The sequence below is a fragment of the Anopheles marshallii genome, chromosome 2 (assembly GCF_943734725.1).
Source record: "Anopheles marshallii chromosome 2, idAnoMarsDA_429_01, whole genome shotgun sequence".
Taxonomy (NCBI): Eukaryota; Metazoa; Arthropoda; class Insecta; order Diptera; family Culicidae; genus Anopheles; species Anopheles marshallii.
The window spans coordinates 16630620-16657852 of record NC_071326.1 but is presented as its reverse complement, the minus strand read 5'-3'; the positions used below and the strand labels follow the sequence as shown (position 1 = coordinate 16657852).

General features: G+C 42.7%; 2 protein-coding genes across 2 annotated transcripts; one reads left to right on the top strand and one right to left on the bottom strand.

Moving 5' to 3' along the window:
- Window positions 1–9324: 9324 nt before the first annotated feature.
- LOC128708075 (cingulin-like protein 1) lies at window positions 9325–13456 on the bottom strand. The gene is made up of 5 exons (XM_053803032.1): window positions 13169–13456; window positions 12737–13007; window positions 11934–12469; window positions 11530–11594; window positions 9325–9604 (listed from the first exon to the last, which is right to left on the bottom strand). Exons 1-5 carry the CDS (start codon window positions 13454–13456, stop codon window positions 9325–9327), a joined length of 1440 nt encoding a protein of 479 aa, XP_053659007.1.
- Window positions 13457–13947: 491 nt separating this feature from the next.
- LOC128708285 (protein chibby homolog 1) lies at window positions 13948–14304 on the top strand. Its single transcript, XM_053803254.1, has one exon. It carries the CDS (start codon window positions 13948–13950, stop codon window positions 14302–14304), a length of 357 nt encoding a protein of 118 aa, XP_053659229.1.
- The last annotated feature ends 12929 nt before the right edge of the window (window positions 14305–27233 follow it).

Genomic DNA, 27233 nt, shown 5'->3' with positions numbered 1-27233 from the left:
TTTAAATGGACAACTCGAACTCTCTTTCATTCAGAGCTCGTCTTTAGCTAATATTATATTTAACATAGAAAAGAAAAATCTGAACAAACACCAATACAAGTACTAAGCCGAAATACACACCTCGCGAGGACAACATTTGCAAAACAACCTGAACCATCATGGCCCTACCTCACCCAACCAAATACCAGCTACCCATCTCGCAAAACAAACTATCAATGGCTCTGCATATTCCGCAGATCATGGCACACATGCTGTGGCATCGGGGCTGCGGTTCTAATAATCTAATTTTCGCCGCTCACCCATGATAAATGGTCGTGATAAATGCTGCTTAACCCGAACGAAATGGTCAAGCTGTATAGACGTATGTCAGCGAAAAAAGCATACCATAAAAACGCACGCACACTGAAACCACCATCCACAACATGCGACGCCAGGCACTGATGCGGATTGGGACGATATGGTTTAGTGTGTGAGATGGAGAAGATGGACCAAAACAAAATAAAAAAAAACAGAACCACACAATCTCATCAATAATGCATTTAATCTCTTCGCGGTCTAATGTGAAGCTGGCAGCTTGTTCGGTTCCCTCTGTTGCTCCGTCAACTGATTGCTTTCATATTTTATTACGAGATTTTTTCTTGACGTTCACTTGCTTATACACACACACACGGCGCACAGTGTACATTTTCCAGCCCAAATGGCTCCCGGAGATGTTTTGTGTACGACGGTGACGATGACGTACACTTCTGTCTTGGCGCAGCATCCAAAACAAAGTAAAAAAAAAAAACGCTTCTGAGTTCTGTCGCACAAAACACGGCACGGCTCTGGGCCGAAGTACATTGTTATCGTTTGATAGCATCGGTTGATTATGATTGATGGATGGATCACTTTCGCTGCCATTGACGTGCGTTGTTTCATTTTTTATCACCTCCATCAGCCCTTGCTGGCGAACTCTTTAACGCTGCTCCAAAGGTCCTGTAAGCCGGCGCGCTTATTTATAGGCTCTTAAGTCCATGTCTGCGGCAAAAAAAATTATATCTACATGCCAGTGGAGGCTTGGATTTACAATCTGCTGCGGAGTGATTCTGGTGTTTTTGTTTACATTCGGCGCAAAATAATATGAACGACTAGCCACTTTGCAATCTCATCGTTAGACAATGTTTGCGCCTAAATGTATGCAATGCTTGTGAGCGGGTTTGGTATTTCAGCTTTGGAGTAAGTTGCGGAAAAATTGGATTTATTGAAAAGGCACACAAACTTATGTTTCATAAATTGATAATGGAAAACTTTACTAAATAATTAAGCTAATAAAACAAACACGGGCCTATTTCGTGTTGATGTTTTTTTCCTGGGGAAAATTCAAAGTTACATGCTGGTCCTCAAACAAACGTAAATAAAACAAATTTTGTGACGCCTTTTTTTTAATTTTTTTGAAAAATGTAGTTTTTGAATCCCTACAGCTCAACTCATCCGCACGATCATTATGGGAATAAGATATTTAAATCTAATTTCAATTTCATAATTATCTAAAATAACACCAATTTTAATAAATAAGCCATAAACTCTTCATCCAATGAATTGAATGTTTTGCATTATTGACAAGTTAATTTAAGTTTACATAACTTACTTATTTACTTATCTTGCGTTACAATCGCTTCGGTTCGGTTCGGAACCGGTCTTGGCTTCCTGCAAGAGTCCTCACAACTGCTCACGATCCAGGGCCTTCATCTGCCAATCCATTATTTTGGCCTTTCTGACGGACGCATTAACGCCATCACTCCATCTCAATTTGTGCCTACCGTGCCTTCTCTGGAACTGGAACTTTATAGGTGTTATATAGTTCTAAGTTTACAGCAACCATGTTAAAAAATACCAGATACAAAGAAATCAGATGCAACACTGAATAATTGCACTGCAAAATTATAATAATACAAGAAAATGAGAATTATAAATAAATATATAAAACGCTTTCAATTGTAAAAAGAAACTCGTTTTCCCCAAATGGAATAGTTTGCAGTAAAGTGGATATTGTTTTCAATACAAAAACCGCGTCTTACTTCAAACATAATTCCATTGCAGTAAGAACCTCCTCAACAAACAAATGGTGCATCCACTACCCAAAGCCACCATTCGTTTCCTCGCTTTGGAAGTAAAAAGATTTGCTACTGACAAACAATGTATTCGGCAAACACGTTTTTCCATCAACATCGCCAATCTACAATGAAGGAATGAAGAAAGGAAGGCTTCTATCATTACCTTCTGATGGTGCTTAAACATTCTGCACCGTAAACGTGCAGTAAGCTTGGCTGTACTTTTACACAACTTTACTTCTATGCTTTTGCGCTGGTGTTGCAAACTGTACAGCATCCATCCTCGCTGCAACAAACTATCCAACGGGTCGTGATTCTTACCAAAACTCTTGTTCCTGGGTAAGAGAAAAAAAATATATATATAAATGCACCATTATTCGAACCAGACCTGTAACACATGGTTGCAAAAAGTTTATCAATTTCGCGGTATTTGCGCTTCTTGTACGCGCGCATAGGGGTTCCATCGTGGCCACGAGCGTACCGGCGACGTTTTGCGTCGTTTATCAAAAGCACAAAACGGTCAGGGGGGTGGTGATGCACTTTTTAAAATTCATGAAAGAATATCATGTTTTGGGTGGTGGGCGAAACATCGGCTGGCTGCACTTTATGGGGTGCAGCTCGCGTGCAAAAAACCAGCGTGCCTCGTACCCGGTGTATAAGGGTATGATCATACGTAGATAGCATTATAAGTTGCCTGCCAGTTGTTGCCCTTATTGGGATTTACAACCATTCTATGGTTCTCTTCAGCAACGTGTTTAAAGCAACGAAAAAACGGGAAGATAGCGTCGATACTTTTAAGAGCTAAATGGGGAAATTCTTCCTCTGTGCAGTATTTGCTCTTCATATCAGTCTCATAATGGGGATACTAATACCGGCCATAACTTCACATCCGATTTCCAGGCGTCCGTCTATCAAAGCGACCATTTCCAATTAAAACGTTCCTGGAAGTAATTTGATTCGAAACTCTATCACCCTTCAATTGGCCTCAACATTCACGACCGCTCGGTACCATCATTACAATTTAATAGCCAATTTAGCACACATACATACCGAAACTTCATCCCCCCCTGTAGCCAAGATCGCTTACTTTTGAAGCTTGTTGGGAAACTGTATTGGAACTGATCGCCACTGAATGGGGCCACACTATTCCCAGGTTTATACGGTCAAGCTCCGGATAGAAGAGATTTAGTGAAAACTTTCCCCATCGCCTCATATTGGCGCTCGAGCCATCAAACACCCGCTCGATCTACTGGTGTAATATATTGGAACTTATCTCTGTTTTTTTTTATTCTTCTCCTAGGTTGTATTTCTTTTTTTATTTTTGCACACCCTCAGGTTCGCTTTCAAAACGTCGTCCAATGATTGTTAATTCAATGCACATAATCTGTAAACTTTCCGTCACCATTCACCTTTTCCCCACCGGTGGATAGTAATAGTTTCCCCACCCGTTATCTCGGTTGCGCAAACGGGCGCCCTCTTACGGTCAGTCCCAACCGCTACACGGACCTGTTACGTATCTCCCAGCACGACCTGATTGTAGGTTCAGCGAAGCCATCGTACGAAAGTTTGCGACTTACGAAGAATGTTTTCTCTACCGGCACCGGAAGCTTCGATCACTTACTCCGCCCGCCGACAATTGGGTTACCCGGTCGGGGCGCACGTACTACACAAAAGGTACTGCCGGCAAGCAGTGCTGTGGAAGCGCTGATGGAGCCTTTTAGATACCAGTTGATTCCCTTACGTAACGTTGGCCCCGGGTGCTGAGAGGATACCTCATATCCTGCTTTCTATCTCTTCCCCATCCCTTCGTAGTGATAGCGGCCTTATATATTGGCATGTGTAACATTACACTGAAACTTTTACGAACTTTCGAACCGTGCACGGATGCGATGAAAGCCAACAAGTGAGTTCACCGCACAACCGGTGAGCAGGGATGGGTGGATGGCAGGGATGGAACCAGAAGCCACAAGCCCAAACAAACATAGATTACCTTCGAGTGCAATTCATTTTACTTTCGCTCCCACAAGACTTCCGGCTGTGCTGTTCCCGCACGCTCGGGTGGAATATCAAAGCTGTGATGCGAACGCACTGTCAAGAAGATGGCAATTTTGTCTACTAAATCAGTACGTACGTTCACTGCCAACCCTGCCCTGGTCCGGTCCGTGAGCACGGGACATGTGCAGGTACAGCATCAGCTTAGAATTCCCATCGTCCCGAAGGATGTCCGGATCGGTGAGCTGATGAGAGAAGCGAACCGACTGCATTTCATCGATGCATCATCAATCCGCACTTCGGGAATAGTGTTCAACCTCCCAACGGCGGATGGTCTTATTGAGCGAAGTTACGACCGAATTTATTTTTATACATAACATAACGCCCGCAAAGGGGACTGAGAAAGTTTCAACGGAATTGGGATCAACTGTACGATGTTTGCCCTTTGTAACCTGATCGTTGATTGACAAAATTACACAAGAATTGGATTGAAGTTAGCAAACCACACATGGGAGGAAGAACCTTTTAGCAACTGGAGTTATGCTTTGATAAGTGTATCAGGATGACCGACTTATAATTTTACACGATAATACTTGATAAAATTTAGCATTTTTCAATGATGGTATAAATAATTTAAGGAATTGATTGATAGAGCAGTTGGCTCCGCGATAAGAAATTTGTGTAATTGGTACTCTCGAGAAGCCAGGATAACGGTCGAGTTAAATATAGAACATTCAGAGGACTAGATGAATGATATTTCAAACCCTTAGCAAACCTCTACTTTGCTACATTACTTCACATTCCCATGACTACTACTGTCCCACTACCATCTAAAACATTATTACCTGCCACTGATTCTTTCGCTAAAACTTCCCCAAAGTGCATCCACACTGCTAGAACGCACCCAATAGAAACCCCAACCAACAACGAAAAACTACCAAGAACAACGAGAAAAACAACCCAAAATGATCGGATTTATGGGACCACGAGGCGTGCATTAAAAGTGCACTAGACAGGAAATTTATCGACCGCAATTTTGCACCGTTCCATGCTGGCATACTGGTGTAAGGAATCCTGTTCGTTTCATTTTCCTTCGTTCGCTACCAAAAAGCGTCGCCTACTCCGTTGTGATGCATCCCATCGAAAGAACATACAGCTCACATCGCATCTTCATGTTTGCTTTCTTCCACGTTCGATCTTAGCTGAAGGGTGGAAAACGCATCGATGCAGTGTCCCCGGTGACACGAACGACAACGGCACTTTGTGAAGCACTTTTGCCAGCACCTAGGCGTTGGTGGAAAACTTCTTCGTTTGTAAGGTTTCTGGTTAGAAGATGTGCTATCACCGTCTACACGGGGGAATGTTTTCCATGCACCAATGCGGGGCACATTTCACCAACTGCAGAGCGTACCAGCTTAACCCATTCTCTTCCTGTCGTCTGCTTGTTATGGGTTGTAGCAGCAGACTTATGAATTTCTGTTCCGTTAGTGCACCAGATGGTGCGAGCTTAGCTGGTGGAATCGACAGCCACAAAAATTTCCCATCCCCAAAACACCCTCAACACGATCGTGCATATTTCGTCAGCTCGACTGTATTATCTATCCGAACCACCAAACTATCCATCAATCGAGACTCGGCGATCTCCTTTGCGGTTGGTGAAATTGTCCGAAGACACGTCGCACGTCTCCGTCAATGTGGGCAACATAGAGTGCCTTAAGTTTTAATTAGTTTCGAGCTCCTGTTTATGACTTTTGGAAGTTGTAAGCCAGAGACTTTCGCCCTAAATAAAAGAGAAACGCTCATGGAATATGGTTGATCTATAGCGATAGCACTTACTCCTGGTGATAAGTATCAATAGAAGTTCGCAGTATTTATTAGCATGAAATTGGACCTCTGGTCCTATTGCTCTGTTCTGCTCTGCAATTAATATTCATAAGTTGAGTAATTTATTATAGATCTTCAATTTCCTTTTGAATTTCGTTTCGTGGATAACAATAACGTTGCTCCCTATCACAACATCAATTATGATAAGAGTTAAATAGTTCAATCCCTGCAGCTAAAACTATTTCTGTCTATTTTCTATTTCTATCCGAAAAGACAGTTTCTGTTTTCAAATTGCTTCAAATTCGTTTCATTTAATCTCAATTCCGGCACACGTTGTTGCGGAATGAGTTTAAAATCGTTCCATTTCTTCCAACAAAAAACTCCCATTTAGATTAGATTCCATTTTTCGCTATTACCAGCATCGCAACGACCCTGCCATGTCCTTGGAATTGCCAAGGATGAAGTAAAAAAGAAGGAGCAGAAATAGAAAACCGCGATCCGTTGCCAAAGTATTGTCCGTGGCTAGTGTACGTGACATTGGTTTTTCGTACCAGCAAAGGTTTTACAATGTGATGACAACTTTTCTTTTTTCCTCCTTTTTCTTTTTCTCCTGCATCCAGCTATAAAAGAACTACAAAAAACAACACACACACATCTTCTGGTTACCAAAAGCAAGATAGGAACAATTGGCTACCTGGCCACCGGGAGATTTCTTCTATTTCTACTTTCCCGCAAGTTTTACAGTGCCGATTTCAAACATGCTTTCGTTCAATTGTTGTCGACGCTTTACAGAAACAAAACAAGAAAAACACATAGCACTCCACAGAAGAAGGACACACAACACGTACGTACCCATTCGCTGCTGAGTGGCACGTAAAGACGTGAAGATACGAGCTGTGCCGTAACACAATTTTTGGTTAAAAATGGCAGAGAGCTGGTGTCATGTTGCACCATCCGTAAGAGAGTCCTTCTCGCCTCTGCTGCAGCGATGGTCAAGTATCTTAGAAGGAGTTAAACTCGGGCACAAGTGCAAATTGACAATAGATTGTGTTTAAAAAAAAGACAACGTACACATTCGAAATATACCTTTCGATTTGTTATTCTGAGGGTCGTGGTGAAGAGAACTATCAAGGAAATTTTCTACATAGAACTAAAGGTTAAAAAACCGACAATTACTATCATTTTATTCGTATCATTTTGCGATTTCGCCGTACCGTGTTCTGTATGCTAACTTCGTCTATATCTTCTACAGCACAACAATGCAATTAACAACTCTTCCAACACGTTCACTCCAAACTAGATGACACTGTGTGCTGAACAATGCATTTTACCAAACACTAAAAGTTGCATCTAAACGATAAAGCTTCCACCGCTACCATAGCAACCCGTTGCAATGATGACGAGATTACAAATAAGATTATTCTCAACCTACACCCAATGGGCCCGCACATCAGCACAAAACCTGCAGACAGGAGCTGAAGCTTTCATAAACTAACTTGCGAGTGTCACTTCCCAAAACACTCACATCCCAAACACACACACACACACGTCCCACAATGCACATTAGATGGCACGTCTTCGTAACAATTAAATTGACTGCCTGCCTAGCTAACTGACGGACTGGGTTACTGAGTGTAACTTTCCGAGCTGGTAGCTGGTCCCGACGGAATCGGATACGTCTTGAGCCGCATGCCCGCCATGCTCCTGGAATGGAATGTGATGCCAAAGTCAAACACGTCCCAGCCAGTGCCAGCAAAGAAACTTTCCGCGAGTCTTTAGCTGCAATAGCTGTTGCACCGACAGCATTCCACATAATCTCTGGCGGTGGTTGGCACTGGGTAAGCGTGAAACTTTCTTTGCAGCAAAGACATTATTATTCATTCCCCTAACTGGCGGTAAAATCGGTTAAGATTAAACGCTCGCATAAATTCACCCGCCCGTAGTGCAGTGACAGCGAAGTTTTTGGGGTAAGAAATTAATGTACCGTGTAGAAAAAATGTCGAAGCAAAATGGTAGTTAAAGTCGTAGCACTTTTGGCGCACAATGCTACCCACGGCAAAAAGTTTTACGTTTATATCTATGTTGCACAACATGAGGATGGCTATTGAATTTTAAAATGTATTTACGATATTTGTAGTACGATTTGGTACTCCTCGATGTAGTATCCCATCTTAAAGGTTCTTTATGCAATGCATGTAGTTATTATAGGGTTTTCAAGTAGCTACGGACCTACTGTAGGAACCCTACATAAATTTTTTAATGAGAACTATGAGTCATTAAATGATGTCTTGTTCTTACCGACTAAACAAAGCCTTTGTCTACGAGTATCCATCACTGGATGTATTATTTATCTATTGACTTCATTCAGATAGTATATTCCTACTTCCTAGGAACACGTGGGACCCGAGTATTACCACGAGACTGTACGGATACTTAGAAAATTACCATCACATCATGAAACTCTATTCAAATAATTCGAAAAGTAAGCTATTCCCATCAATTGAAGTGCGAGTTAATAAAAGAATACGAATGTTAAATACTACATTAGACGTGTTGTTTTAATTTCATTTAATTCTTCAATATTATACCATATTCCCTCATACATGTTTGCGATTTTTTCTAACAAAGCTTTTACCTCAATATTATTGTAAATGTTTCTTAGCACACTAAGTCATCCACTTCACTATACATTATTAGAAAACTATTTTTACAACCTTATTATTTAATATATTAAGTCTCTTTCATTTGTATCAATCATCAATGTACCAGATATTTATGGAAACGATTCCAATCATGGAAAATGGTTCACTCGGCACAGCTATACTTTTACAACCTATTTTATTCACTTTGTGTATGGCTTCAGCTTATCATCCTGAGAGATATTTTCGAAAAGTACAACCCATCACCATTAAGCTTCATCCAGTTTGGTGGGAAAAAAAACCTCATTACGCAACTGATTACGCCTAATTACGAACGTGTGAGATTGAATAAACGATACGCACAAGGTTCAATTTCACGGACATAGATACGGGAAAACTTTTTAACACCCACAACCATACTTCCACTTTCCGGTTCGATATTGACGATTGGATATCACCCATAGACACTCTCGGTAAGTAAGCATCGCCCGTTCGGCCCGGACTGTGGCCGATACAATGGACCGCTGCATCAATTACAATGTTTGTTGATCAATTGTGTTACGAGTAGTACGTAACCTACCCCGTAAACTTGACATCATTACAACTCCCGCGAGGTTTTGTTTGCCCTAGTTGCGTGCGTGTCCATCCTGGCAAGTAGAACCAGCCCTCTTACGCTAATGGAATTCATCCTACTCAGCTGAAGGGCTTTGCCGGTGGACGATGGACGGAAGTTTCACCACAAAGCCCGTATTCCGCATTTACCACTCGCTAACCCACTCTCACGGACGACCGTTCGTCGATGTTCCGGTACCGGCAGTGATCACCGACTGGGCGCCTCCATCCAACCGACCGGGCGCCTCCACCGGTGACGATGCCATTAATAGCTGATCCTTTAATTGATTGTTTTCCGCTGTCAGCTTGCAATTCTCTCGCTGCATCGTTTCAATCTTTCGCCGCAGCTCGTCGGTTACCGAAAGCATCTCGCGCTTCCAGCGTTCCTTCAGCTGTTCACTGTTGGCCAGCAGACGCTGCAGGTCTTCCTCCCGGGCACTGCACGCTCTAGGGGTTTGCGGGCCCGCCAGTACGATCGGAGCCAGGAAGTGATAATTAGAAATGAAACAAAGATAAGGAGAATTTGTAACGATCAAGGCCAAGTGAGCGATTCTGCAACGCATAGGGCATCGGGACGTTGGCGAGTAAGGGTGGAACGTATCCTTCCCAACATCCTGCCACGTTCACACACGACTATTCGAGAATGGACGACGATAGATGCAGTGGACGGGATAAAAAAAAGATAAGAAAAAAGTAAACAATATAAAGTAAGAGATATGTAGCTGCCTGCTGATCGAAAACTGCATTGGACACCAGGAGGGCACATACATCGAGATGCACTCGGTTTCGTTCCACATTTTTAGCCAAAGGAAGCATCTCTTCCGTACGACACAATGGCAAAGGATGTGCCTTTCAGCAAGCACTACGACAGGACCGCCCCGGACAATCTCGACAAATGTGTGTAGAGGATCGCTTTATGTTCCGATAATTTATATATGCCTTTTTTTCTCGAACTTTATTGGCCTTCGCGTAAGGAAACACGCTGTGGCTGAAAGCATTGCAAACGTATTTTTTCCCCTTTTCAAACAAGCGTATTTGCTTTTAATTACCATTCATACTGCTTTATGAGTAGTAATTTAAACGAGTATTTAAAATTTATCGGTTGTGTACATCGTACCGAATGCGCATGATGTAAATGAATAAACTAGCTCTTGATTATGTTTTATGGCCATTGGAACATCAGAAGCATACTGAAAAACGAAAGCTATAAGTTATTTATTATTTTTAAGATATAAACAAATCTATTAGAGTTAATAGAATAAAACAAACCTAATGAAACATTCAAATACAGAGTTTACCATAACTATATGTCCACCTGCTTTCTTTGCAATATACTTTAAATCCCAAAGAGATAGATAACATAACAGCTATGATGGGGTGTATGGCTGTAAGAAAATGTAGGAAAACGTTTTGGTTCTAAAATAAGTTTTGGCATGTTTAACTGATTCGTATCACGATTGAACCGCTTATTCTCTGTGTTGGTTATAATTCTGTACATAATCCGAAACATTTACAAACAATACAAACAATACATAACAAATACTACACATTTTCAAGTCCGTACATTTATATTATGACCCAAAATTCATGTCTTAACCGTAACTCATTCAAAAAATAGTTTGAAAGTATGCTAAAAGTATTAAAATACGTAAAATTGCATTAAACACAAGTTTTGCTAGCAGTGTTCCTATTTATGTAAGGCGGAATTTAAGTAATTTACAAAAAAAAGGTGCGCATGTAGTTGTGGTAAGCACTGCATAATCCAGCAGCAGTTTATAAAATAACCATCGAAGAAAAAAGTACAACAAAAAGAACAATTTTAGTGTTAAAAAGAGTTTAGCGATTTGACTTGGCCCATCCAAATGGAACACAAAAATAAACCTTAACACAAACAACCAAGTTTATTACAATACAAGAATTATAAAATTAATTCCCTTTGATAGTAAAATAAAATATATAAACAAATAGAACTAAACAATTTCCGATAACGTTCAAAATCTGGTCCGGATTATGCATCTTTCGCTTTTTAACGATTCTCTTCTACGGGTACTGACGCTAAAATGTGTTTTTTCAACCCAGCATTCGCTTCGCTTTGAGCGCTTCGAAAACCAATCTGGACCAACCCCAAATCAGTGCCTGGTAACGAAAATATCCGCATTCCATTTCGATAACACTCCATTCACTCTGGATTGGCTCATTAATAAACGATAATGGAAAATATGAAGCAACGGTACGACAATACCACCTCCACAAAACTTCCTACTGGCGTTTGTGAGTGTGTGTGTGTGTGTTTGCGGACAAATAGAAGGAAGCGAACACTAGCGAACCAATTTCCTTCCATCGGCGCACTACACACAACTCGCACTACTCACCGGTTTGTTTCCTTCTCTTTGGCCATCGTTTTCTGAAGTGCTTCCATCTTGAGTTCCATTTCGATCTGCGAAATAAAATCGGGATGTAGTTGGTTGTGTTTTTTACTCTCAAATATCGTTTCTTCTATGCAGTGACACCCCCCGTGTGTGTCATTCCCAGAATTGCTTTCCGTTATTGCGGTACCGAAGCTTCTGGTGGATGCAAAATGCCCAACTCAGCATTATCATCGCAGATCAGCATACTAGTCCTGCTCGGTACCACCTTGATATTAGTGGAGGTAAAAAAAAAAGGAAGATCCACTCGCTACAAATGCTACCCAGCAAAGGCAACACAATACCGGTCAGCCTTGGAATACATATACTAGTAAAAGAAGCAATACAGAAAAAAAAACTATCGCTCTTACAATCATCTTTGAAGCCGCCCGCAGATCGGTATCGAGATTTTGGTTCGTTTTTAGCAGCGTTCGGAACTTTTCCTCCACCGTGCGGGCCCTCGTCTCGGCCTGGTTGGTCCGCTGTGCCTGTGCCTCCAGTGTGCTGCGGGTTTGGTCAAGGGCCCGCTCCAGCTCGCCTATTCGCCGCTCGTACCCGCTGCGCAGTCCGCCGAGCTCGTGTTCCACCTTCCGTGCCGCTTCTTCCATCACTTGCCCGATGGTTGAGGCGAGAAAGTCACACTCTTCGCGGGCATCCTGTTCACGCCGCACCACGCAGTTCTTCTCCTCGATCGCACTGTCCGCCAACTGGAGGGCTTCCTGGACCTTGGCGAGGGCAACGTTTTCCCGGCTCATGTGCTGCCGGGCCAGTGCGGCAGCGGTATCGAGCAGCGTCTCCAGCTCGGACTTATCCCTCATCGTGCGCTCGAGGTTTGTGCGCAGCTGACACTCGCTTGTCCGCAGCTCGTCGATTGCCTTCGTTAGCACTTCCGTTTCGAGCCGGTGCGCTACGCCGTTGGTGTGAAATAATTCCATTCCGCGCGGAGTGAACGGGATAAACACGCACAGCAAAAAGTCGTGTTCCGCCAGAAAAAGGAAATACAGAAAGTGACGTTAGTGCGCAAAACCTAGGGCAGTTTCGGTGCAAATCCCCGGGAATGACAGCAGCTCTTAAGGCTGTGTCATACCGTAACCGGATCGCAAACTCTAATCCCCCTTCAGTGCGATGGTTGCCGTCGCACAACATTTACATACCCCGTCGCGTACATGCCTACCTTCCACGGCTTCCTCCAATACCTTCACACGTTCCTTTGCCACCTGCTGGTCGCTCTGCAGGTGTCGGTTTTCGGTTATTTTTTCGTCCAATGCGGCTCGTACGCCCGACAGATTCTGTTCCAGCAGCTGTACGGCGGCCGCGTACTGTTGCCGTGCGTCAAGCACACCTTTAGGCTGCTTCAGTTGCCGTCGGTACTCGTGAATTTCGAGCTCCAAAATGCGGATGGTACGCTGCGAGCTTTGCCACAGCTTTTCGAACGTTTCCTTTTCCTGTATTTGTTTGTTTTTCGCGCATCCATTGGGATGGAGAAGGGGCAAAGGCAGAGAGAAAAAAAAAAGAAACAATCCCCAACAGTTTATGCCGAACAAGCTCGGTAGATATATGCATTTATATTGATACCGAAGCCACCGTAAGCCACCAGGACACGAACCTCTTTGATCAGCTGAATTTGGTTCTGCTGGTTCTGGATCACTTCATCGCTGACACGTTTGTAATCCGGACCGGCAACCGTTTGCGCGTCGTGCCCGTACGTCGGATCTAGTGCTTCACTCTGTACGCGTTCGAGCTGCTGCTGCAAATCCGTACGGATGCGGTCGTGCTCCTGACGGTGAGAACGTAGCTCCTGTTCAATGCCACGATAAACTTCGTTAAATTTCGTCAGCAAGTCACATTTTCCATCACTCCTTTTTGTGTGTGCTGCGACACTCGCAACCGACATTACAAAACAAATACGCCCAATCAGTGGTGTGAAAGTTTAGGGTTTTGTTAATTAATTTTTACTATTGAATGAGAGGATTTTTGTTTTCTGAAAACAACACCACCATCACGGAACGTCAAACAGGCACTCTTGTGGGGTGAGATATCGTATGCTCATTTAGCATTTTTGTGTGTGTCCCTACTAGCGTCACCATGGCAACGGAAGCGTGTGGTGTATTCATATAGCGACGGTTGCTAAGCACCCTGTCACAAACAGTGCCAGTGCGTTTGACAGCAGGTAAAAGCCAACCCCTTTTGTTCGTAACGTCAGTCGCTGCTATACATATCCAATTGACAGCTGGCAAAAGCGAACGCTTCCAGCAGATTAGCGCACAGATTAACACCACAGGTAACTACCGGAACGTAGCTGAAATGCAACAAGTCCACTAAATCCTTTTTTGCGTCGTACGCCCTTTTCAGGCCGTCCATCTACGCCGCCCGAACGTCGCCAGGATGCCCATTTTTCAGAAGAAATTTTCCCCGAAAGTCGCACCACCGCGTACCCAGCGGCTCAATATTGGCTGTCCACCGCCGGCCGAAGATTTGGACGACTTCCGCACCATTACGCTGAATCTGGTCGACAAGCAGCTTTGCTTCAACGATGGCGTTTGGTTGAATGGGCTGAAGCCGGTTCCGGGCGGCACTGCAACATCCGGTACAGGCGTCAACCAGACGGACGATTTGTTGCGCATGAAGCGGCGTATGAAAACGCTCGAACAGGAAAACAACATGCTGCAGGTGAAGCTCGATGTGTTGGTCGATCTGTTGACGGAAAATGTGATTGAGCTGAATGAAATTAAAAACCACTAGGTGGAAAACTCAAAACCATCGTTAACTTCATTTTTAAGGTATAAAAACGTGAAGAAGTTTTAATTAATCAAGGGAAACATTTGGTTGATTGATTGCACTAGGTATACTGCCTCAACATCTAATGTACCGATGGGTGTATGTTGAAATGCTACTGAACCGGATCGAACAAAAGATTTTACTTTAGGTCAACAAATGATGTCACGGAATTATATTTCATCACTCAATCTCTTACAATATGCAATAGTGAAATTATTAATCCCTTGTTGCCTGTATTTGCTTATGAAAGTAACAATTACATACAATATTGTTCAATCATACTGCATATCACAATCTACCATAAATCTGAATCTCTCTACTGCGCTTTACATTTCATTCCATTTCCTCTAAATCAATTAGTAGAAGACTTTTCACCCAGTGAACCTCAGTTAACCGCTCCAAAACAGAAGGTTATCAAACCATCAAAATGTTCGGAGCGTTGAAATGTAGCTTTTGATGAAAAGTGGATTTCCAATTTCCATGCTCCCGGTATGACCTTAAAGGCTGCATGTACAGCATGATGTCCATTAGGGGGTTTTCCAAATAATTCTCATTTCCTTTCCACTGTACAACAAAAAACGTAGTGCTAATGGTAGAAACGTTCTGGCAACCATTTCCATCCATCTCCAGCCGCAAACAGTATCGGCAAACATACACAAAATGGTGGCTGTATGTTAATAAAACCAAAGTAAAACAAATAAAAAACTCCCGAAAACAAAAATGACTCCCAAGCAAAAACGAATATAAAACAAAAGGTAAAGCAACTGGCCTACCGGAAACGAAGCTTCCGGAGAGCAAGAATGGCATTTTAGCAAAATGTTCCCACAACACCACACAATGTAACAGTGGCGTGCAAAAATATCAACAACAAAAAAAGGAAAGGGCAACAAAAAGGTGTACATTACAGGTCAGAACCACATCGCACATCAGGAGCCACATCAGCCTACGTATCGCCTTCCAGGCAATCGGTGAAGGTAAACGAGACCAACTAGGGAATCACCTCGCATCGTACGGTCAGTTCTCATGGGGTAGTCCCTTCCGTCGGTTTCTCGTGGTTTTATTGTTTGCCTTTAGTATTCGCTAGCGGTTCGAAAACATCTGTGCGACTGCAAGCAATCCCACGGCATCAGACCACTGTTTTTTTTTGTTGATTTCCAAACTATTAACATTCGAAAAAAAAAACAACACAGTCCAATAGGGAACATGAAATGACCACACATTTCTAACAACGAATACTTGTTCACATATGTTTGGAATGGTGAGTTTGGTTTAAATCCTTCTATATAAAACATATTTACAACCACTTTCCACTAACTGTCTATTATGATCGTTGTTTAAATTTCCTTCTCTGTGTGGCTCTATTAAAAATAAATTCAAAACACTTCCTTAAAGATGAACAGTTATCAAACAACCTATAGTAGACATACACCTCACGAAAAAAGAATATTCAATTGGATAAAGATCCTACCATTGTCTGCGAGGATTATACCCACACATCTATCCCATAACCGAATGATGATGACGATGATCATGATGTTATTCTGGCTGAATGCATGATCTAACGTCAACCGTTGCCTGTTGCCGTAGCCAGCATTCTGCACGATCCGGTGGGAATGATTTTACTAGCCGGCAAAAGTCATCTTGCTTGGGAATGAACTAGAACTAGAACTAGAACTAAAAAATGGCTGCTAATATATTATACGCGTTCTTTAACAGCATATGGATGGTAGAAGAGTACATGGCTGCTAAAAAGCATACCGAAATAGTAGTAGTATACCAAATTTTCATAGGCATTCTTCTTCCATTCTATTCGAGTAGGAACTACGGTCGTATGTCCACACTTAGGGGCTTACCTAAATTTTTATTGCCTCGCTGTTGATAGTATATTTTCTGCGTCTATCTGGATTTGAAAACATTTTAAAGCTCATTGTTAATAGATCTCGTGTTGTTCTTGCTATTACGAATTAACTACTATTTTGTATCAAAAAATTCTCTTCCTGACCTTGCACAAAATATCTTCCCAATTCTACAAACATTTTCAAAACAAAAGGAGCAATTCGACGATTAGAATGATTCCAAAACCACCACAAAGTTATCGGATGCTGAATGTTCGCTTGCGCTACTATTACCCTTCAACGGTGGCGATGACTATTGCCCTTGAGGTTGTCTAATGAAACATCCGACCGCTTCGCTGGAGGACTAATTCCACGAACGCTTGTCGCCAATCGCATACAAAGGACACTGACAGCTACAATACGGTGCGAGGATCTTCAAACTGGCGGCAGACATGATGCCGTACCACATTCCACGGCACTGCTCCCTCCTCCCGCCAAATACCATCGGTCATCGGGCATTCCACAAAACCCGTAATCATTCCGATTGTTGGCGCCGTTGAATCCTCTCGGTGTGGGGGAGGAAGGAGGGACTCCTGCTACCCCAAAAGCGTCCTATAATCAGGGCCACATTCCTTTATCTAGCGATGAGCGTCGTGACAGAAGCGGACGGGGTTTCATTTTTTTCTCGTTCACGGTCGCATCTTTTCTGCTGCGTCGTGCTGTCGCTGCTTCCGTTAAACCAGCGGACGCGCGTACCATTTAAAGATAACGATGACCCGTGCTTAAGTATTAATCTTTTTATTGTACGCCATTCGGGTGAGAATTATTGTCAGCCGTCGGGGGAGGGTTTTTTTTTGCCTGCCAGGTTAGCCACCAACGCCGAACAGGACGAAGTTGCGTACAGTCTACCGAAACACATTTTGATGCAATGGCACTGACGATTTTATGATTCATTTTGGAATGTTTACGACCGCGCAAGAATGGTACAAGAAGAACAACAGGACAGTGTACTATCGAAATGCAGTAAGATAAATATGCTTTTTGTGTGCTGTGTTCGGATCGGTTCAATAGTACAGCTGGTTGAATGTGCGATCCAACAGCATACGCCCAAGGGTTCAAACCTCAAACTGGACCTAATTTTCTTTGCGCACAGGGGTTTTTAATTATGGATGATTAAAGTTTAAGAGTCGATCAAGTCGACAATGAAAAGTCGACGATGTTGTGCAGTTGACTATTATAACTGCAAGAACATATTAGAACAAGAATTAATGTTCCAGAAGCTTCAGAAGAGAGATGAGTTATAAATATTTGATAACATACATAAAATACACTTAAACAGCAGTGTGTGTGTACCAAAAATATCAAAAAGAAAAAGTTGAACAAATAATTTACTTATTTACTTATGCAAAATATACATTGAAACAAAAAAATAAATCACTTCAATAATATCCCTATTTCTTCGCACAAACAAACATGCTTGACCGAAGCAGCGTACCACAAACCGTTCGCATATGCGTTCCAAACCTGGTGGCGGGCACAACATTTACGCGCGCGAAAGAAAAAAACAATATACAGCCCTCCAACATCCAAAACGGAACGCACATTGTGGCCGCGTATCGTACCAGCGGGCAAGCCAACCTTGAGTTTAGCGCTGTACGAAGCAGAGCAGCGTGGATGAGTGTGTACGCGCGCGATCGCACGTTGTTTACGTTTTCCGCCATGTAAAAAGATGACGCATCCCATCCCTGCGTTTTCTTTCGCCGGGTGTGTATGCGTGTGCCGTGTATTGTGCCTTATCCTCCTGCTGTTTATTATTTATCTGTACCATGCCAGAACACCTCCAACCCCACACATACGGATAGTGGGGCCGCGTCGTGTATCGAACACTGTACGCCCTACGCTACAGGTGGGTGAGTTTACGCTTCACCAATACACGGTCACGGTGATGGGATTGCCGTGGCTAAAGGGGGTTGGGTGGCGCGAACACACATATGGAGCCACACGGGGTGGTTTCCCAGTCAATAACAATAAAGTGCGCGGTGATACGGTGTGTTTACACATTTTCCAGTCTAATTTTAACCGCCGATCCGTACGGACGATGGACACTACCGGTGCAGTGTGGACAGCACACACGGCCTACAAACACTCGGCGATCGGTTTATTGAACCTGCGATCGATGCGTGCTAGAGTGCGTGCTTCACCCTCAATCAAGTGTACCAGCTTTATGCTTGTCTTATCCTTTTTTTAACTGTTGCTTAGTAACGGATCGAAGGATAGCTAAGTTAAAGCAACCGTTAAAGCAGTGACAGTGTGATGTGAAAACCAGAACGTTTTATGTACGCTGTGGAACTCACATTTACAACGAGTTTACAAGAGAGTTCCACCACCAGAATGTAATGGAAAAAAGTAGGATGATATTTTTTTCTTTTTAATTAACAACCAACCTCTGGCTCAAAGTGTGTGAAAATTCAGTGAAACGTTTGACAAACGTCATCACCGATAACAGCCACACGTCGTCACCAGGCAGTGTAGATCGGCAATCGAACGGAAGCCCACTTCAACTGCAACACAATGTAGGTCGGAAGCGTGGAAGTTTCAATACGGGAAGCAAGCAGTACAATTCAGTGTAGCAATTAGCACGAACAGTAAAATATCTACATTCGATCTGGTTGCACCAGAAACAACGAGCAAACCACACGGAACCGTGGAACACTATCGCTTCCACAACGACCGCTTATCGTGCCGGTGGTGCAGGTTCAGCTTAGGGCGCTCGCAAAACATCCCCCCGGTTGGCTGCCCTGGTTCTCAATGTGGCGTGAAGAAGGTAGGGTATATATCGGAGGTACAGCTGTGTTGATTTTTTGATACGAGCTAGGTTTCGAACTGCCCTTATCAGCACACAACGTGCGTTCGTGTGTCTGTGGTGCGCCTCTCCTTATCAGGGCAAAGGGATCCCCCGCTACACCCGGCGAGCTTCTTGGGGCTGTGGCCGATATATGTTAGCTTTCGCACACCCTTGGCGTCCACAAACGCCGGTCGCTAAGCTAGGCGCAATAAAATTTAATGAACCGTACAATAAGCCTTCTTCGGGGCGAGGCTTGGGTAAGAGGCCCATCGTACATGAACCGATTGAAAGGATCTTCGAACGGTTGTACATCGGTTTGGATTGATTTTCGTTATTTATTACCCATAAGCCGATCGATATCCGGCAATCATATTACGCTTGCGGGGTTTTAATCGCATTTAACGGAGGGGTATTTAAGCGATGAACAACGATCGAAAGCCATGATTACAATTACACTTAGATTAGATTGTTTGTACATTAATACCGGGAAGAAGAATTTTTCAATTGAAGAACTAGATATTATTAAAGCGATTGTGTCTTGCGATTACGATTTCATTCTAAGGCTGGGAAATTTTATTATGTCATGAGAAATTTACAGTTTGAAACGACATTTTTTAGGCCAATGGTACCACTTAAAGGTGACTGACAAATCATTTGTACACCACACGAGCTTAGAACAGAAAGTACTAATGGTCAACCAAACTTTGCGAACATGAAGGGTTAAATGAATAAATGAAAGGGCTAATGTTAAGTTTCAGAAATAAAACACGGAAGCGTCTGTAGAACTCCAAGCAAATTGAAACTAGCAGTGATATTCCTGAAGATTCAGAAGAGATGAGTTATATCTCTGCACAGCAATTGAACCTGTTAGCTCTAGTGATGTGAATTTCGTTCCGAACCTACTAGGTTCGTTCCGCTCCTTCTGTGGAACAATCGAACCTAGGTGCATAAATATTCATAAAGTAGGTGTTTTCTACTTACATGTTTAGTTCGTTTTGCGATGGTTGTAAAGTTAACGTTTACTTATGTTTTCATCCTCTGTTTAATGATGTTTTTAGAACTGGGATGAAAAATTTTCGTCGATCTTCCGTTGTTCCGTTCCTTTAAGAAAAACAACCTGATTCAAATCGTAATGGTCGAGAACGTTAAGTAATATATCACAATCCAGTTGCAATAAGTCATAATATTACCTTTCACACTTTCCAACAATACAACAAATCGAAAGAATGGTCTTTTCTTAGACTTTCTTTCAATGGGCAAAGAAAAATATTTCTCATTCGCAATGCAAACTGTATCAGCCACAGTAAAAGCTGCAGCTTCTGACTTCTGATGCTGTTCTGTGCAGGAAGTTTCCAGCTGCACCCCAGCTGCAAGACACAAACCAACGTAAAGCGCACCCAGCATCCGGGATGTTGGGACCATGTTGGCAAGTGATGGAAGCGAAGAGTGCAACACGAATGTCTGATTCGGATTGGCAAAAAGGGATACCTTCTGGTGCTGACAACACTTAACCTACCATTGTCCCGGTTGTTACAACCGACTGACTGCCGGTATTGCCGGTTGCCAGCAGCAATGCGAACAATAAATGCACATAATTAAATAAATTAAAGTTTGAGCAAAGCTATCCAGACTGCACGTGTACGAGATAGAGAGAGTGAGGGGTGAGGGACGGAGTGCAAAAAAATGGCATAATTCCGCAAAGAAAGGATCTCCTAACTACACATCACCGTTGGCCATTGCTGGGAAGGGAAGATCGTTGTATCGTTCCAGCCAAAACCATCCGATTCCGATGTACGCAATCTGTGCCAGTGCAGAAATGCATTCCTTCGAAAGAGTCACTTTCTGCTGCATGAGCACCAACCAAGTATCCAACTGCCCTGATCCGAATGCAATGCAATGAAAATGTTTCTCCAGGAAGTAGAATAAAACAAAGAGGGGGAGCAAAAAAAAAATGCCCCGGAAAAGTAAAGAACAGAGCCAGTGGGTGAGAAAAATATTAGCAACTATTTAACTTCTTCCATTATGCAGCTGACATTTCACCGGCTTGGACCGGCAGCACTTGATGATGGGACGCACTCTACCGGCGTTCACCGTTCGTGCATTGCATGCGGAAAGTTTCTTAATATCAATTATTAATTACTTCTTCTCCATTCGCTGTTCACTGGCGTGCGCGCGCGTGACTGTGCCGGTGCTGAAATGCCGACGTTATTACAATGTGTAAACTTCAACCCATCCTGCTAGGTAAACGGTAAATAATGAAATGGAATGAGCATTGGTTTGTAACTTTAAGCGTTTTGTTTGCGTTGTAAATTGTTCCATTTAGTGTTGGAGCAGTTAAACAGTTTCCATTAAAATTCTGGTCCCTGATGACTCCCTTTTAATATTCTATTGGTATGTGAATAAATTTAATGTAGGATTATTGCACCTTAAGCTTTGTACACTTAAGGGCATCAGGAAAAAAAAGGAACATTTTTCCATGATGACCATAATGTCGATGGCTTCTTGCCCTGTGGGATACTCAAAGCGCTATTGCGCATTCAATTTGAGGATCGACTCAGAAATTGATGATCAACGGATCATCAATTTTAGAGCACGACCATCAAGGCAACATTACGTTGGATGGTCGAATATTCATATTCTTAAGGATGATGTAAAAATTATGGCTCCTCCTGAACCAAATCCCGAGAATGATCGAGTGTTTTAATCGCCAACAGTGCTCTAATGATCTTTCGTCTATAAATGATGATCAGTAAACGACTACGCTACTTCTAGGCACGTGAAGTCTTTCCAACGTAGTTTAGATTTAAGATCATTATATATTTTAGGTGTTAAGATACTATTTGGGGCGGTGCCACTCTTCCCACCCGTACCAATTCTCCGTAGGCAGGCCTGACAATTCGGCTACCATTAAACGATGCCAAAGAGAGCCAAAAATGACAGGCTTAGACCTCTCAAAACTGTTGCGTTATGTTAGAAAAATAAACTATTTAGATATTCAATTTGCTAAGGATTCTCTGTGACTAGAACGTCATTATAATCGATCCAAACATGTCTAATCTTATGTTTTAAAATCTAAAACTAGCACTTTCATATTAAGAAGTGTACATAACACAATACAACCTACGATTAATCTGCTAGATACAAAAAACCTCTGACTATCGGTAGAAACTCCAACTCCAAATAATCTTTAAAAAAAAATACTTCGAGGATCCTCACGATAAGGACTCGACCATTTTGTATAGCCAGCAAACGCCAGGTCTTAGAACGTTAGAGCGATTAGTAATGAAACAAATAAACTGTTTGCTTGTTGAAAAACAATATAATTCATCCTACAAACTCGCTTTGTACCATAGGTTGCATAAAATATTGCCTCTCGTACAATCGTCGTTGATTCAACCCGCCACCGTATCACTAGCCGTTGACCTCGTCAACAAAACTGTATAGGTGCACGTAGATCATGTTGCCCTCTTCTATTTTTATACACACAAAGTGCCACTTCCGGCTAAGACAGTTAGAAGCTTACCCGGTTCGATATAAATAGCACTTCCATTCATCGTTGCCGAAGCTTGGTACAGTGAAATTGCTAATCTAACTCTGCCGCACTAATAGCTGCACTAGAAGCTTCGCTTTTACCAAACCACACCACTATCCATCACAAGTTCTTCTCGGTGTGCTTTAGCCCCGGGCCGGCTAGAGCCGATTTTAGCTCATTCATACCGGGAATGTGGAACCGCTAAATCTCAGCCAACATCACCACCCGATAAGCAGCTTACGACCAACGCTCGGCTACAAGCGCTTTACTGGCCCCCTCCGCCGAGAGCACGTGGAAGCCAGCATCGCAAACGGCAATCAAAATGTCCTTGCCCAGCACCAGCAAGAGCAACAGATTAGAAATCTTACAAATTTGCCACCAATTTTTGTGCACGGTTACCGGTTGGTTCGACGGGAAGCTGGAGAAGGCATCGCTAGGGGGCTGGGACAGGGAGGGGGCAATATTCAAATTGTGTGCTCAAAGTGATGGTCATCGAAGAAGAACACATTTTGGAGCTGCGCAAATCATGAATTTGCTGTTCTTTTTTTTTTTTTTGCACTCCAAAAGTTGCTTGTCCTTCTGCCAGAAAACTTTCCTTCTAACCAATGTTGATACAACCGCCCTGCCGTCCGTGCTATCCTCCCGAATGCCATCCGAGCATTTATGTTAAATAAGCTAATTCGAATCGTACAAAATTCACTGAACCACAGCCGACGTTACGGGGCAATGGCAAAAGCCTCGTAAAGCTCGCTAACAAAGGTTTCGGGTTTCTCGAAACTTTTAGCTCGAACGTTCTTTAGAGTTCTTGAGCAAAAAAAAACCTCCCTCTCGACCAGCACACTTCATAAGGCAATGAATCAATGGAAGTGTTAGTGCTCGGCAGTAACCTTTTCGTGCTTGATTTGAATGTTTTCCCTTCATTGGAACTCCCACTGCTCTGCACGGTCCATCTTTGCCCTCCTGCATAGGATGCTTCTTCTTAAGCATTGCACGACCTCACTCTCCTTAAGATGCATTTTTACAGCAGCAGCAACATGCAAAAAACATTCTAAACAATCTCAAGAAACTAAACGGCACACATACAGACAGTGCAGAGAGCGAGTATATTTACATGGTTGCGTCCGTACCAAGCAAAGCGGTAGGTCAAAATTTCATCTCCAGCTGTTCCACGTCAATTGAAACGTCGAAGTTACTGATTTATGGGTGTGCTTTGTGAGTCATACGATAACTCAAAGTGTAGCAAAACTCCTGACGCAGTTTTCTCATCTTCACACAATACCGGTACCGGGTGGGGACAGTGGGCCAAAACACTTCAAACGTTATTTCCCGGGGAAAAGAAGGAAATGTGCTTGCCGCTTTTGTACGATGAATAGTTTAGGTTGCAATAAATTTTCCTCCATGCCTGGGAATGTGTTTGACCCGAAACGAATGGATTGCCATGTGTGAAGAAAAACAGCGAACAAACGTTTTTTTTCTCTTTTTTTTCCTCTTATCGATAGTAAAGATTTGCTGAGTGTTTTATGAAGAAGCTGGCTGGATGCTTTCGTTTGACCATATCTTTCCACGTACTTGGCAGCGCGCTGAGATACAGTTGCAAATTCTTTGAAAAGGGCAAAGCACTAGCACTATGTAGAAATGTCATTGATATTACGTTACATTATGCTTAGATTATGCTGGAGAAAGGCAGAAGAAAGCCAATCACAGACTAGAGTTCAAAAGTTCACTGAGTAGAGCAAGAAAATGGCGGCTAAGCGAGAGATCTCCCATGGTTACCGGAGTACAGTGTTTAAGCTCCATTTCCAACTTTTATTCAGAATGGAACAACAACAAACAATAGTCCTAACGCAAGGGAAATTTGTAGTGAGTGTAAGATTTTTTTACCCTATCTTAAACAACCGTCCCAATTCTAAATTACCACACTCTGTTTGCCATGTCATTCATTCAGCACAAAACCTAATTCCCCACGCTGGGAATGGAATCTTGCAATACAAAAGTGGAAGTATGAAATATACTTCAAAAATCCCAGCGCTTTATAACTTAAGCGTTTACTGCACCTGAACCCCGAGAAAAACCGCCCTGCTGTTCGTTAAATTTACTCCTCGGCCAACTCTCTGCCCCGAACGCTCCAACCGATCCAGGCAAGCGCATACTTTCCACCAGTCAGTATTAGTATTCTAAGTAGAAACAGTTGAGGGAATGAAAACGACTGGTGGCAAACGGTGAGATAATGTGCACGGAAGTAGTTCCTGTTCGCATCTTTATCATCTGTCTCACCGGTCGCCACTAGCCGTTCGCCTGCCGACTGATGGTGCGACCAGAACTTTACTTACGCTGTTCCACGCGACTGACCTTGGCGTGGGTTGCGTCTAGTGTTTGGAATGGTTGGTCGCGGCAACAAATCCTGTCCAACGCGTGAAAAGCTTGCGCGAATCGCATATAAATAATGATTTCCCCACAGAAGGGAGCTTACGCAGATGGAAGGGGGAGTGATGCACCCTCCCTCGTTCTCGTCTTCCCGTGGCCGGAATGGTGCTACCAGGAAACAAGTGTTTGATTTATGGACCAACAGTCCAACTAGTTCAAGTGCAAGCAAAATAACCCCTTACCCGGACCGTTCTTTTCTTTGTCCGCTCTTCACCAGCCACCGGGTCCGGATTCCGGATGCGAAGATGGGGATGCGAAACATAACAACGCCGAAGAACACTTCGTCTTGAGCGGCAGAGACACTAAATCCGGCTGGACGAGGTTTGGTGCACCTTGTCCGCGTTCGCCGTACGGCCAACGACCGGCAAACCGGAAAATGTCGTTTCAAATGAATTTACTCGCATTATTTGAATGAGAAATAATGGTGCTTATGGAGCTGTTTGGATTACTTTGCCCACCTTCACTTCACCGGGAAGACGGGAAACGTCTTAAGGAATGATTTCCTCGGAGTGTAGACTTGGCCGGTTATGTCATTTTTTTGTATGTTTTGTTTTGCTCGTTACTGTCACACCAGACCCAGTTCGTTTCAATAACGGAAGACCGGTTCTTCAAACCTTTAAGCAATGTTTATCTTCTCTGCTTTGCTCGTCAAGTATATTGCTAATCGTTGTTTAAAGGATTTTATTATTTATGAATTTAAAACCATATTAATGAGGGTCGTTATAATGTGCAAAAAAATCCATTATGAAATTACTCCATTAGTCCATTATTGTGTCTGGAATCATGTCAAATCGTGGCTGGATCATCCCCAAACAATCTCTTTCTTATGTCCTAGTTTTGCTTAAGGGCTTATTATTAAGATTATATTTTACTTATTTTATATGAAAAACTTTCCAGATAGTGACCTATTATACTTATTTTTACCATTATTACTATTTACTACAATTGTTATATACACTGCAATAGATTAGACGATCATGATCTTCAATGCATTAGATCCATATTTCCGTTCCACATGCCATTTGTAGTTGTCGTTTACTTGTCGTGGATTTAACTAAGATAACGATTTTCCCACAAGATTTACTAGAACTACTATATTGACAATAGACCCGCTTAACGATCAGGCGCTACTACCATGGCGCTAGCGTTCATCCATTTCTTCTTTTCAAAATCTCAACGGCATCATTTGAACAATTCTAAGCAGGTTGTCCAGCTTCACTCTCATGACATCACTATCCTACCGAGGTTTGACAAATCTAAACCAATAGTAAGATCATCACCTATTAGGTGCTGACTTATCACGTCCATAGTCCTGTGATTCTGAGGTGTTTAAAAGCTATCCGAACCCCAAATCTCGGAAGTACTGTAAATATAAATGTCCCGTATCACTGGTCGGATATCTTTCAAGTGGAGAAGTTCTGTCCATTAACTCCAACGATTTGGAACAACTTCAAAGAGATCTTTAAGTAACAATCATCCTTCACTCAGATGAAATTATTGACCAAACTTGACAAAACATTATGTACAAATAGTTAATAAAGTCTTAAAAAGTTTTACAAATGACGGTGAAGCACTCCAGCAATAATTCCAACGAGATTCTAATCAGCTGGTCACGTGATAAGAATCACACTGGATGACCCATTCCGTGAAATTCTTTGAATCCCTCCCTCTAGGATGAAGCAACAGTTTCTAGACCCAAATCGAACTAGTTTTGTGTGGTTAAGTAAACACACGTAAAACCACCTGAGGGTGAGAATTCCCTTGTAAATGACCGAAGGACGTGATTCTAAGATCCATGCAGTGTCGAAGAGAAGCGTTGAAAAGAGTATGTTTACTTTTGCCAGCCAGCGACGATTGAGTGATAAATGTTTCTCACATATTTTGATTACTCAGTGGGTGCTGATGCTTGCGGAAAAATTAAAGAAAAAAAAACCAAACCTCACACAATAAAACTTACGCTATTTCGACGCGAAACCAACGCTCAGCTTGGATTCCTTCGCGAACGAAGACCGTACAGTGGCCACGTGCTGATGAAACGGTATCGATGGATGGATGGATAGAAGAAGTTCTACAGAACAGACTACTGCTATGGTTACTATGGTTGCTTGCTTCCGGATCTTGTTTTATTTCACACATACATACACATATCATCTGCCTTCGTTTCAGTAAACCACAGCATCAGGTAAACTAGCACGGAAGAATTCCCATGCTGAAAGATGTATAACCTGCGAATGGAAACGTTTCATCGAGTGCGGTC

Coding starts and splice junctions, on each gene's coding strand:
- LOC128708075 (XM_053803032.1), bottom strand. CDS start 13,456: ATGTCGGTTGCGAGTGTCGCAGCACACACAAAAAGGAGTGATGGAAAA. Junction 11,595..11,933: donor GGGCGGCTTCAAAGATGATT/GTAAGAGCGATA, acceptor TTTATTTCGCAG/ATCGAAATGGAACTCAAGAT. Junction 9,605..11,529: donor AAAGAGAAGGAAACAAACCG/GTGAGTAGTGCG, acceptor GCAAACCCCTAG/AGCGTGCAGTGCCCGGGAGG.
- LOC128708285 (XM_053803254.1), top strand. CDS start 13,948: ATGCCCATTTTTCAGAAGAAATTTTCCCCGAAAGTCGCACCACCGCGT.